General features: G+C 44.3%; 1 protein-coding gene across 2 annotated transcripts in view; it reads left to right on the forward strand.

Annotated features, from left to right (window-relative positions):
- Positions 1–12,908, forward strand: part of PLCD1 (phospholipase C delta 1) — a 100,906-nt gene that overhangs the window by 4,643 nt on the left and 83,355 nt on the right. The window contains exon 1 of one of the 2 annotated variants that reach the window (XM_054016587.1): positions 8,009–8,299. The exons of the other annotated variant lie outside the window; for it this stretch is intronic. Coding sequence (XP_053872562.1) covers positions 8,200–8,299 — 100 coding nt within the window. The 5' untranslated portion in view covers positions 8,009–8,199. Of the gene's footprint in view, positions 1–8,008; positions 8,300–12,908 lie in introns of those variants that run through there. 2 annotated transcript variants of the gene reach the window in all.

Below are 12,908 nucleotides of genomic sequence, written 5' to 3' on the forward strand. Positions count from 1 at the left end.
AGGGGAGGAGTGGAACAGGCAGAGAAAGTCTAAGTGTAAGCAAACCTGCAATGGAAAAATGAGGCTAGAACCCACATTGCCTGCTTCGTGAATTAGCTTATTCCTAGAGTCACCACAAGGTGGAACTTGTTACATATTCTGTGTACTAGACTCTAGAGCAGGGGTCGGCAACCTTTCAGAAGTGCTGTGCCGAGTCTTCATTTAATCACTCTAATTTAAGGTTTTGTGTGCCAGTCATACATTTTAACGTTTTTAGAAGGTCTCTTTCTATAAGTCTATAATATAGAACTCAACTATTGTTGTATGTAAAGTAAATAAGGTTTTTAAAATGTTTATGAAGCTTCATTTAAAATTAAATTAAAATGCAGAGCCCCCCGGTCCGGTGGCCAGGACCAGGCAGTGTGAGTGCCACTGAAAATCAGCTTGCGTGCCGCCTTCGGCACATGTGCCATAGGTTGCCTACCCCTGCTGTAGAGGATGCAAAACTAAAAGCAAACAAGTGTGAAGCAGCAGAATCATAGGCCTGGAAGTCACTACTTTCCTTGGAAGCATGGGACACACTGGACAAGCCAAGGGCATTGTTGATGAGGAACTTCTTTGTTCTTCTGCCGTGGGTTCTTTTAAACTTATGGAGATGTATAAGTAACATAAGTGTTTAGCTAGAAGATGGTGGGTAGGGCCAAGGAGAGCAATTCTGCACCTTTCACCATCAGTAAATTCACTAAGAAAAATGAAAACTACCCCCAGGAAGTTTCATCTTTGGTCTGTCTTAGATTCCTTCCTCAACACAGTGTGAAAGCTCTAGTGCAGATTATGGTGTATAGAGAATGATGGCTGATTAGAGGTGAAGTTAGCCCCATAACACTGAGACAACCTGAGAATTACTTACACCCCCTGCCAATGGCTAAGTGTGAATAGCATATTGTTGTTTTTCCCTGTGTGATGTTCTGGTTGTCTGAGTGCAGTTCCTGAGTATGTCGTCCAATGGGCTCATTCCAGCACCTCCTGAGAGAAAGAAAGTTGGAAACTTTTCCCACTTCACCTTTAGACATTCACATTCTTGCAATTCAAGTTCTTCGGAGATCTTATCGGGGTTTGGGAAGGTACGAGAGGAAACGTAGCACTGGTTCTTTTCACTATTGTTCAGTACGATTCTCCAAGGAGCAGTCGGTATTTAATGATGGAGGTGTCATGCTCATTTTCCAAGAAACAATGCAGTGAATGTACTATTTGCACTAGGTTTATAATTCTGCAGAATAACATTATCCCTATTTTACATTCCATAATGACAGAAAATTCAGCAAACCCCAGGTTGGGGAATATTGTCAGAGTTTGACACTATTGCCATTTTGTAAGAAATTCTGACATTTACTGGGCAAGCACATGAAGTGAAGGTGAGGTTATAGTGTCATTTGAAAGAGATGTATTTTTCCTAAATTTACAGGTGTAGGGCCTGTAATGTGTGACCTTTGCCCTCTGGGGGAAATTCCCATTGACATCAGCAGGAGTTACATAATGGGCATGTGCTAAATAGTCATGATTATTCATGGTACAGGATCTTTCATCTCTTAATAATGAGTGACAGCATCTTTGGTCACCAAAAAGCCTTATGTTCTGGTTGTGTGAGCACGGTCTAGGAGCCAAGCATTCCTGCATTCTAATCCCAAATCAGACATTAATTTGGGCAAATCAATTAACTTTTCTGTCGTTATTTGTATTACAATAGTAATCAGTAATCAGACCCCCTTCGAGATCACAGGCCTATTGTGCTACGTGCTGTACAGATGGAGAGTAGAAAGACCGTTCCTGCCCCAAAAAGCTCAAAAATTGATCTGCGTCCTATAAAATGATAGTGCTCCCTTATCTACCTTTAATAGGAGCATGCTGAGAGACTGTGTCACACACTCTCAAAGAAACTGCGAAACCACCTGATCAGCATCCTATACAGCAAACAGGGAAAGATTAAGAATGAGCTCTCAGAACTGGATACTCTCATAAGAAACCAACCTTCCACACAAATTTCCTCATGGATAGACTTTACAAAAACTAGACAAGCCATTTACAAGACAAACTTTGCCTCTCTACAAAGGAAAAAGGACACTAAACTATCTAAACTGCTACATGCCACAAGCAGCCACAACAGTAGTTCCCTTAACCCACCCAGCAATATTGTTAATCTTTCCAGCTATACTCTTAGCCCAGCAGAAGAGTCTGTCCTATCTCGGGGCCTCTCCTTTTGTCCCTCCAGACCCATGAATATGATACAGTTCTGCGGTGACCTAGAATCCTACTTTCGACGTCTCCGACTCAAAGAATATTTCCAACATACCTCTGAACAGCATACTAACCCACAGAATCCTCCCTACCAGCACTACAAAAAAAAGGATTCTGCATGGACTCCTCCGGACGGTCGAAACAACAGACTGGATTTCTACATAGATTGCTTCCGTCGACGTGCAAAGGCTGAAATTGTGGAAAAGCAACATCACTTGCCACATAACCTCAGCCATGCTGAACACAACGCCAACTACAGCCTCAGAAACAACCCTGACATCATAATCAAAAAGGCTGACAAAGGAGGTGCTGTCGTCATCATGAATAAATTGGAATATGACCAGGAGGCTGCTAGACAGCTCTCTAACACCACATTCTACAGGCCATTATCCTCTGATCCCACTGAGGATTACCTAAAGAAACTACACCATCTGCTAAAAAAACTCCCTGACAAAGCACAGGAACAAATCCGTACAGACACATGCCTAGAACCCCGACCAGGGGTATTCTATTTGCTACCCAAGATCCATAAACCTGGATATCCTGGACGCCCCATCATCTCAGGCATTGGCACCCTAACATCAGGCTTGTCTGGTAATGTAGACTCTGTCCTAAGACCCTACGCTACCAGCACTCCCAGCTATCTTCGAGACACCACTGACTTCCTGAGGAAACTACAATCCATCGGTGATCTTCCAGAAAACACCATCCTGGCCACTATGGACGTAGAAGCCCTCTACACCAATATTCCACACAAAGATGGACTACAAGCTATCAGGAACAGTATCCCTGATAATGTCACAGCTAACCTGGTGGCTGAACTTTGTGATTTTGTCCTCACCCACAACTATTTCACATTTGGGGACAATATATACCTTCAAGTCAGCGGCACTGCTATGGGTACCCGCATGGCCCCACAATATGCCAACATTTTTATGGCTGACTTAGAACAACGCTTCCTTAGCTCTCGTCCCCTAACGCCCCTACTCTACTTGCGCTACATTGATGACATCTTCATCATCTGGACCCATGGAAAAGAAGCCCTTGAGGAATTTCACCATGATTTCAATAATTTCCATCCCACCATCAACCTCAGCCTAGATCAATCCACACAAGCGGTCCATTTCCTGGACACTACTGTGCTAATAAGCGATGGTCACATCAATACCACCCTATACCGGAAACCTACTGACCGCTACACTTACCTACATGCCTCCAGCTTCCATCCAGGACACACCACACGATCCATTGTCTACAGCCAAGCTCTAAGATATAACCGCATTTGCTCCAATCCCTCGGATAGAGACAAGCACCTACAAGATCTCTATCAAGCATTCTTAAAACTACAATACCCACCTGCTGAAGTGAAAAAACAGATTGACAGAGCCAGACGGGTACCCAGAAGTCACCTCCTACAAGACAGGCCCAACAAAGAAAATAACAGAACACCACTAGCTGTCACCTTCAGCCCCCAACTAAAACCTCTCCAGTGCATCATCAGAGATCTACAACCTATCCTGAAAGATGATCCTTTACTCTCACAGATCTTGGGAGACAGACCTGTCCTCGCTTACAGACAACCCCCCAACCTAAAGCAAATACTCACCAGCAACCACACATCACTGAACAAAACCACTAACCCAGGAACCTATCCTTGTAACAAACCCCGATGCCAACTCTGTCCACATATCTATTCAAGTGACATCATCATAGGACCTAATCACATCAGCCATACCATCAGGGGCTCGTTCACCTGCACATCTACCAATGTGATCTATGCCATCATGTGCCAGCAATGCCCCTCTGCCATGTACATTGGCCAAACCGGACAGTCTCTACGCAAAAGAATTAATGGACACAAATCTGACATCAGGAATCAAAATACTCAAAAACCAGTGGGAGAACACTTTAACCTGTCTGGTCATTCAGTGACAGACCTGCGGGTGGCTATATTACAACAGAAAAACTTCAAAAACAGACTCCAAAGAGAGACTGCAGAGCTAGAATTGATATGCAAACTAGACACAATCAACTCCGGTTTGAATAAGGACTGGGAATGGCTGAGCCATTACAAACGTTGACTATCTCCCCTTGTAAGTACTCTCACACTTCTTATCACACTGTCTGTACTCGGCTAGCTTGATTATCACTTCAAAAGTTTTTTTTTTTTTTTTTTTTTTCTCTTAATTAATTGGCCTCTCAGAGTTAGTAAGACAACTCCCACCTGTTTATGCTCTCTGTATGTGTGTATATATATCTCCTCATTATATGTTCCATTCTATATGCATCCGAAGAAGTGGGCTGTAGTCCACGAAAGCTTATGCTCTAATAAATTTGTTAGTCTCTAAGGTGCCACAAGTACTCCTGTTCTTCTTTTTAATAGGAGCGTGGTGGAGAGTAATTAGTATATTTGGAAAATGCTTTGAAGCTGTGAGCTGTATGTATAATTATTGTTATACATATATATTCCTTTTCATTCCAAAGAATCCCTAGATCATTTCCTTTTTACTGTCTCTAGTATCCCCATCTAAAGTGCTCTCCATCTAAAGTGCTCACTTCCTTGGCATCTAAGGCCCAATTCCTCAAAGATATTTAGGCACCTAATTCCCTTTGAAATAAGGCACCTAGGCCTGAGGATCTGGGCCTAAGTACTTTGCTAACTTTGGGACAAGATTCTGCCATCCTTACAATGAGTAGTGCCTTACTGCATCCCTCACATCCCCCCTACAGTTCCTCACATCTCCTTGTCAATTGCTGGAAATGGGCCATTTTCATTTCCACTACAAACAGTTCTTTTTCTCTCCTGCTGATAATAGCTCACCTTAACTGATCACTCTCCTATAGAGTGTATAGTAATGCTCATTGTTTCATGTTCTCTGTATATATATATATATATATATCTTCCTACTGTATTTCCCACTACATGCATCCGATGAAGGGGGCTGTAGCCCACAAAAGCTTATGCTCAAATAAATTTGTTAGTCTCTAAGGTGCCGCAAGTACTCCTGTTCTTTTTACTGCAGGAGTAACCCTATTGAAATCAGTGGGACTGCTCTCTAAGGCCTGATCCTGCAGATACTTATGTACATGGAAAACTGTAGTCACACGAGTAATCTCATGTGATTTCAATGAGATTGCTCATATGAGTTGCATGGTTGTGGAAGCGTTTCGAGGACTGGCATCCAAGCAAGGTACTATCCAGTGTGAGTAAGGGTAAGAGAATCTGGCCTGTAACATATACACAGGAATCATTCCCTTCCGCACTGAAATGCAGCCAACTCTGGAATGTAACATGATATCATGTAACACATATTGTGATTAGGTAATAATGTATAACACATAATGTCATCCTCTCACCATCAGGAAGATATACGCATCGTTTGTAAAATATGTCACCTTTATGTAACCCCAAACTCCAGTGAAATAAAGATCTGTTGATTCCCAAAGCAAGGCTTTCTGGCCCAAAGCCTTCACCTTTGTTTTAAAACCAAACAGAGTTTCCTGTCTCCAAAGCCCCGAAGTAAAATCTAGCTTGCACATTGCTGTGTTTGTGATCCGCCTAACCTGGGTAAATGCCCATACTCCTCCAGAAGGTTTGTGCAACTTCAGTGAAGGGGGACAGCTCTTTACTCAGAACAGTCTTGAAGATCAGGTAGATGTTGCACTTGAGCAACCTGCATTGTTTAAAAATGAATTAGTGCTGGTAAGAACATAAAGCAGAGATGTTCCGTGTGCTCCAAGTTGGAGCCCTAGGGGAGTGACACTAGCTGCTGCCAGGTCAGAAAGACATGTTAAAGGAAGCAAACTGCCAGCATTGCCAGGTGATTGGCGCTATGCTATGGTGCTTTGTTTTTCTGTTTAATTAGGCTGGTAACCAGTGCCATGCTGTGTGAATTACAAGTGCTGTTTAGAGCCCCGTCTTGCAGTCCATAGATATTATAAGACCTATTAGATCATCCAGTCCATTTCCAGGCCAAGGTAGGATTTCTCCCTAGAGTTCATAACTCCCAATGGGAGCCTTGCCAGAGAACACTCTGCAGGGGCAAGCCCTTACACATCTGTGAAGAGTAAAAAAACAAAACAATTATGTACTTATAAGTGAGAAATTTCCCTCTTTAACCTGTCTACTCCCTGGTTAAAATGGTCAGTAACTTCCTAGCCAGAGAATGCATTTCCCCTATCCTCCAGTTATTTGTCTGTGGTTTGCAATCACATTGGCTAAATATGACAAAATCTTGTTTGTTTACTGCAGTTCCAAGACCCATCAGTGGCTCTCACTGATCCCCAAGACATTTCACTATTAAACTCCGCAGAGGGCAGTGGCAAATGATTCTGAACATGTCTTTGGGTTTGATCAAAGGAACCAGATTCTCTATGTTGACGCATGAGTTTTGACATATGGTTCCCGTGAAAGGTGTACTGAGAACGGACAGAGTGTAGTGGCACTAGATAAAGTGCCCCCCCCCCCCCCCCCCCCGCATAGTAAAGAAGCTCTTTTCTCTGCCACTTGGAGTTTTGATCTAAAAACCAATGACTGGCTTAGACTCCTTATGGAGAGACTAAAACCAGGGTTAGAAATAAATAGTAACTTATTCTTATTACCACTGGATCTTAAAGCCTGATATAAAAGAGGTCAGTATCACTGCCCCCACTTTACAATTGGGGAAGCGAAGATGCAGAGAGGTGAAGTAACTTCCCCCAAGTTACCCAGCAGGACAGTGACAGAACCCAGCTCTCCTGAGTCCCAGTCAGTGCTCTCTCCACCAGGCAGCACTACTCCTCTCCTTGTTACCCACTCAGGGAGCTGTGCATGGGGCAGTAACAGCAGGAAATTTTAGGGAAACAAGGCTAGTGTAGCTAAGACCTCACCTCTAAAAGTGGCAGCCAGGATTGCAGGATTTAGAAGAGAAAGATGCTCTGCTCTTTGGGAGCCTGTCTTATGACTTATATTTCAGTAATCTTTAGAGGCCCCAGCTGAGATCATGGCTCCATTGTGCTAGGCACTGTACAAACACGTGGTAAGTGACCCAAAGAACTCTCAGTACAAGTAGATAAGACAGACAAAGGGCATGAGAAGGGAAATCTTATCCCAGTTTTGCAGATGGGGAATGGAGCCACAGAGTAAGTGACTTGCCTGGGGTCACACAGGAAGTCTTTGGCAGAACTGGGAACTGAACCCAGATCCCCAGTCTAGTGCATTAACCACAACTGATACAAACACAGGGTGCTAGAACTAGGGGTGCTGGGGGGTGGTAGCAACCTCTGACTTGAAGTGGTTTCCATCATAAGCAGGGTTTTACAGTTTTGTTTAATGGCTCTCAGCACCCCCACTATACAAACTGTTCCAGTGCCACTGTACAAAATGCAGTTCACAAGCACCTTTGGACTCTTTTAACCCTATTTTCACACGCTGAAGGAAATGCCTTAGCCCCACTTCACTTCACCAACAGGGGTTGCTAGCCTACAAACTCCTTGGAACAAGCAGAGCGGTCGACGTTGTCAGGGTCGCTACAACAGACCATCCTTTGCATCTCTGATCACGCTGAGCTGACAAGCCCTGAGCAGGGGCTGGGAGGCAGGAGTGACATCTGGGAAGCTATTTCCCCGGGAGGTGACGCACAAAGAGTTTAATTGCGCGGCGACTTTACCCTTCTCCACCCGGGGAGCTGCTGTCACTTCTCCTCCAATCTCTGCTGCATGAGCAGCAGCCGGTGAACAAGCCAGGGAGGAGAGACATCCCATCGTCACACCCACCGCCTGCCTCCTCCCTCTCCTGCTGCTGTTGCGTGCTTCCTGGAGCTTGGGACATTGTTTAACAACAATCACTGTGGGGGAACTTGGATGATCAGGGAAGGACCAGGGAGGCTGACTGCTCCCCAGTCCCCTCCAGCACCCAGTGCCTCTCCCTGAATCCCAGGCTGGACCATGCAGTGCTTCTGGAGACAACCCAAACACAGCAAATCCCAGGACAACTTCTTGCAGGAGCAGAGCAATAGAGTGGCAACGCAGAATGGCATCAGACTGGGTAAGGGACGAGTCAGAGCCAATTCCTCCGTGCTGTTTTGCTAGTGGCTAGTCTAAATCTTGGCACTCTCTTTGTAGCGGTGGCAGAGGCACTAGTCTCTACCCCACCCAAAAGTAAACCCCGAAGCTCTTTTTAAACTCCGGTGGTTTCTTTTCTCTAACCACCCTCCAGATGTGCTGTGCAAACTGTTTGGTTTCAGGCATGGAAGAAGATTGGATCTTTCGGGCTAAGAGTCCATTTCTAAATCTCTTGTTGCCTTTATGTTGAAATATTACTGAGCTGTTGATGGCTGTACGGTGGATGTATAGGGCACAGTGATTTTCCAGTCTGGTTTTAGTACTTATCAATGCGACATTATTATTATTTATTATTATTATGGAGCCTAAAGTTACATTAAAGGGTCTGAATTAGATTGATTAAAAAAACCCAGGAAATTCAGAGCAAGTTTCCTAATCTCTGCGTTATTCGCCGATCACTGGTTACTGTTGTGTGGATTTACACAAGGGATGATTTTGGTCTCAGCGTCTTTCCTCTCAGCAGATCTGCCCTGGGTACAAGGGTGCAGCTGGAAGTTGCAGGAGTTTCAGACTTTACGGCAGCATTGCACTGGCTTTGATCCAAAAGACCTGTTTGCTTTTGAAACTAACACCATTAGATCTGAACTACAGCAAATAGTAAACACAGGGTGTGTGTGTGTGTGTGTGGTACGGTAGTTGAAATTTAAAATATTGTCAAAGCAGGTAAATCCTGCTTGTCTGTAGACAATATGGAAATGCCTATTGTTACAGTCTCATGTACACATCTCATGAGTGCATCTGTCTTCTGGGTCTCTATTTCAGCGCCATCACTGACATTTTCACTGTACGGCTGGGACAGATCATGTATTGGGGTTATAAGGGATGTCATTTTTAGGGTCTTTAAATTGTAATCCTTCCCGGTCAGGGACTTTGTTTGTGAAGTCTCATCTACTCTGTAGTATTGTGTGTTCTCAGCACATTATTTTACTATTATTAAATATGACACATTTTACTCTAACCACTGTACATTAAATAGCCCAGGATTATTATATTTTAAAGTATGTGATTGGTATTTATTGGGGAGAGGGGAAGGTGGCTACCTTTTGAAACCGTATTTTTGGAGATTAAAATTTTTTTTTTTACCCATACAAAGACACATAGATAATTTTAGGGTCAGAATATCTTTTGTATAAGGCCTCAGTTCTGCAGCCTAATCTGTGCAGGTTTAGGACCTAAGGTGGAAATGGACCCCAGCGTGGAGGGCTTGGTAAAGGCCCTCAATGCAAGGTATGCCTACTATTTGCCCAATGTAAGTTCTGTTATCATCATATAACTGGAAAGAAATATCCTTAGCCTACTCTGTAATATTCTCAAGATCTTTAAATAACGTGGTAATAAAACTGGTGTGTATTGTGACTGTGGTTTCTTTCATGCAAAATCTTCTGAAGCCACAGTGGATGGATCTCCCATTGATGCAGAAAGTAGATATTCAAAGCAAATCCCATTAGCTCCAAACAGGATGTTAGACAAGAAAATCTTGTCAATGGGAAAATCAAGTCTGAGATTAGGAGCCTGCTAAGAAAAGATTTGTTTATAGAAAAGTAGTTCAAATAAACACCTAGGAGTGTTGTCCCATTGACATTGCTGTCTATCTCTGGTATTTATCTGGGATCTTATTACTATAGTATCTGAGCACCTCATAGTCTCTGATGAATTTATCTTCACAGCATCCCTGTGGGGTAGGGAGGTACTGTTATCCCCATTTTACAGAGTGGGAACTGAGGCACAGAAGAGTGAGGTGACTTGCCTAAGCAGGGGCGCTAGAACAGTTTGTATAGTGGGGGTGTTGAGAGCTATTGAACCAAACTGTAAACCCTGTATATGATGGAAATCACTTCAAGCCCAGGGGTGCCACAGCACCCCCAGCTCCAGCACCTATGTACCTAAGGTTACATAGGAAGTCTGTGGTGGAACAGGGACTCAAACATGGGTCTCCTAACGCCTAGGCTAGGGCCCTAACCACTGGACCATCCTTCCTCTGGAGAGCAAAACCCACAGTTATTCCTAGAGCAGGTAAACCACAGACAGTGCCCACTCATCTATACCAGTGTGCTTCCACACTTTGGAAAGAGGGTAGTTCACTCTGGACTTTGTGTCACTATTGATATGGCCGCGATTTGAACTGTTCTTTAGCCAAAAGGGCCTGTGTCATTATAGGATCATAAACACAAAAACAACAAGGAGTCCGGTGGCACCTTAAAGACTAACACATTTATTTGGGCATAAGCTTTTGTTATGCACGAAAGCTTATGCCCAAATAAATCTGCTAGAATCATAAAAGCGTAGGACTGGAAGGGACCTTGGGAAGTCTTCTAGCCAGTCCCCTGGACTCAAGACCAGACTAAGCATTATCAATCATTCTAGACCATCCCTGACAGGTGTTTGTCTAACCTGCTCTTAAAAACCTCCAGGGATGAAGATTCCAGAATCTCACTAGGCAATTTATTCCAGGGCTTAACCACCCTGACAGTTAGGAAGTTTTTCGTAATGTCCAACCTCTAAGCCTCCCTTGCTGCAATTTAAGCCCATTGCTTCTTGTTCTATCCTCCGAGATTAACGAGAACAAATGTTGTCCCTCCTCCTTGTAACAACTTTTTATGTACTTGAAAACTGTTATCATGTCCCCTCTCAGTCTTCTCTTCTCCAGACTAAACAAACCCAATTTTTCCAATCTTTCCTCATCGGTCATGTTTTCTAAACCTGTAATCATTTTTGTTGCTCTTCTCTGGACTTCTCCAATTTGCCTAATCTTTCCTGAAAGGTGGCTCCCAGAACTGGACGCAATATTCTAGTTGAGACCTAATCAGCCCGGAGTAGACCAGAAGAATTACTTCTTGTGTCTTGCTTACAACACTCCAGCTAATACATCCCAAAATGATGTTTGCTTTTTTTTTTCTTTTTTGCAAGTGTTACACTGTTGACTCATATTTACCTTTTGATACACTATGACCCCCAGATCCCTTTCTGCAGTACTCCTTCCTATACCAGCCTCCTGAGCCATCCAGTGCCCATCGGGGGTGGGAGAAGGGAGCTAGTCACATCCCTCCATCAGCCTCCGCTTTCTTTCCCCAAGTTCTCAGCCTTGGCTTTTCCACTGGCCCTGCCCTCTCTGCTCTCCTTTCCTCCTAGCTTCCCTGCCTCTTTGTTCTCTCCCATCCTCTTCCATGCAGCCTCTTTTCCTGGAACCTCCCTCTGCCCAGGGCATCCAAGGTGACTGCTTTCTTGGTTCAAATTCCTCCTAAAGTCCATACGTCTTCTGCCCAGCCTCTCAGTGTTAGTTGGAAGAGCTGTGATGCACCTACTAGCAAACCATGCAGGGCTCTGTAGCCTCCCTCTGGCCACACAGGTCATGTGTGTCTGTAGTGACTTGCGTTCCTTCCATGCCCAGATCTCACCCTGGGTGAGGGGCACAGCTACCTCTGCAGGACTGTTCACCCTACTGCCCGCTCCCAGGACTCCTCCATGGATTCAGGACCTGAGCCTGGGGAGGGGGAAAGCCTGGAGCAGGAATGGGAGTTTGGTGAGTGGGGTCAGGAAGAACATAGCTCAGCCTCTGCCCACAAACCCTGGAGGAAATCCACAGCACAGCTACGGAAGCTTGAATCTGCATTATCTTCTCCACTGTGTGAAATCTCCTCCCACCCATTTCATACTGGCAGAGGCAGCCGTGGAACTGGAAGTACGGCTCAGAGCGAGGATGGAATCCCCGTGCTGGGGTGGAAGGCACAAAACGTCCACATGGCTGATGCTGGGCTTCCGTAGATTCTCCCCAGAGCTGCATGAATCTCATCAATCCGTGAGCCTAGGGGATCCTGGCAGTTGCTGATTCCATGAGTAGGGTGAACCCTACCCAGGAATGATTTGAGGGGAAAGGTTCATGTTCTCCCCCCACCTAGAACTTTCCTGTGGGAGTTTCCTAGAAGAAGAACAGATCAGCAGGGATCCTAGAAATTTGTTTCCCATGGAAAGACGCAGAAGTTGCATTTTTACAGAGAATCTTAAGCTTTTAAAATTTTGTGAAAAAAATAAAAACATATTAACTATGAACTAAATTTTACTGAAAGTACCAGTGACACTTATTCAGTGCACGCAACCTCCTCCACTTGTGGTTGATTGTTGAATAGCTTTAAATGTACAGCGGAGCCCCGTTTATCTGATTTAATTGGGACCGGAGCCAGATCGGATAATCAAAAATTGGGATGATCAGGAGAACTGGCAAAGAGCTTTCTATTCCTTATTTTAAGATGGGAGGGGGACTCGGGTGGTCATTCCCTTGCAGTGCTGACAGCTGGAGCCCACTCACCTGGGGCTGACCACCCGAGTCCTGCCGCTGTCATCCCCAGGCGGCTGGTGGTTCGGTTAATAATGAGAGCTTGATAAATGAGGTTCAACTGTATATCAGTAAAACATTGGGTTCAATTGATACCTATATATATTGTGGCCTGGGAAACTAAAGTTCAGCGTTCCTTTTAATCACAGAAAAATGCTGATTTTTATGGGTTTTTTTAAATCAGCGAATTTTGGGGTGTTTT

This window comes from Malaclemys terrapin, chromosome 2, assembly GCF_027887155.1.
Source record: "Malaclemys terrapin pileata isolate rMalTer1 chromosome 2, rMalTer1.hap1, whole genome shotgun sequence".
In the NCBI taxonomy this organism is placed as follows: domain Eukaryota; kingdom Metazoa; phylum Chordata; order Testudines; family Emydidae; genus Malaclemys; species Malaclemys terrapin.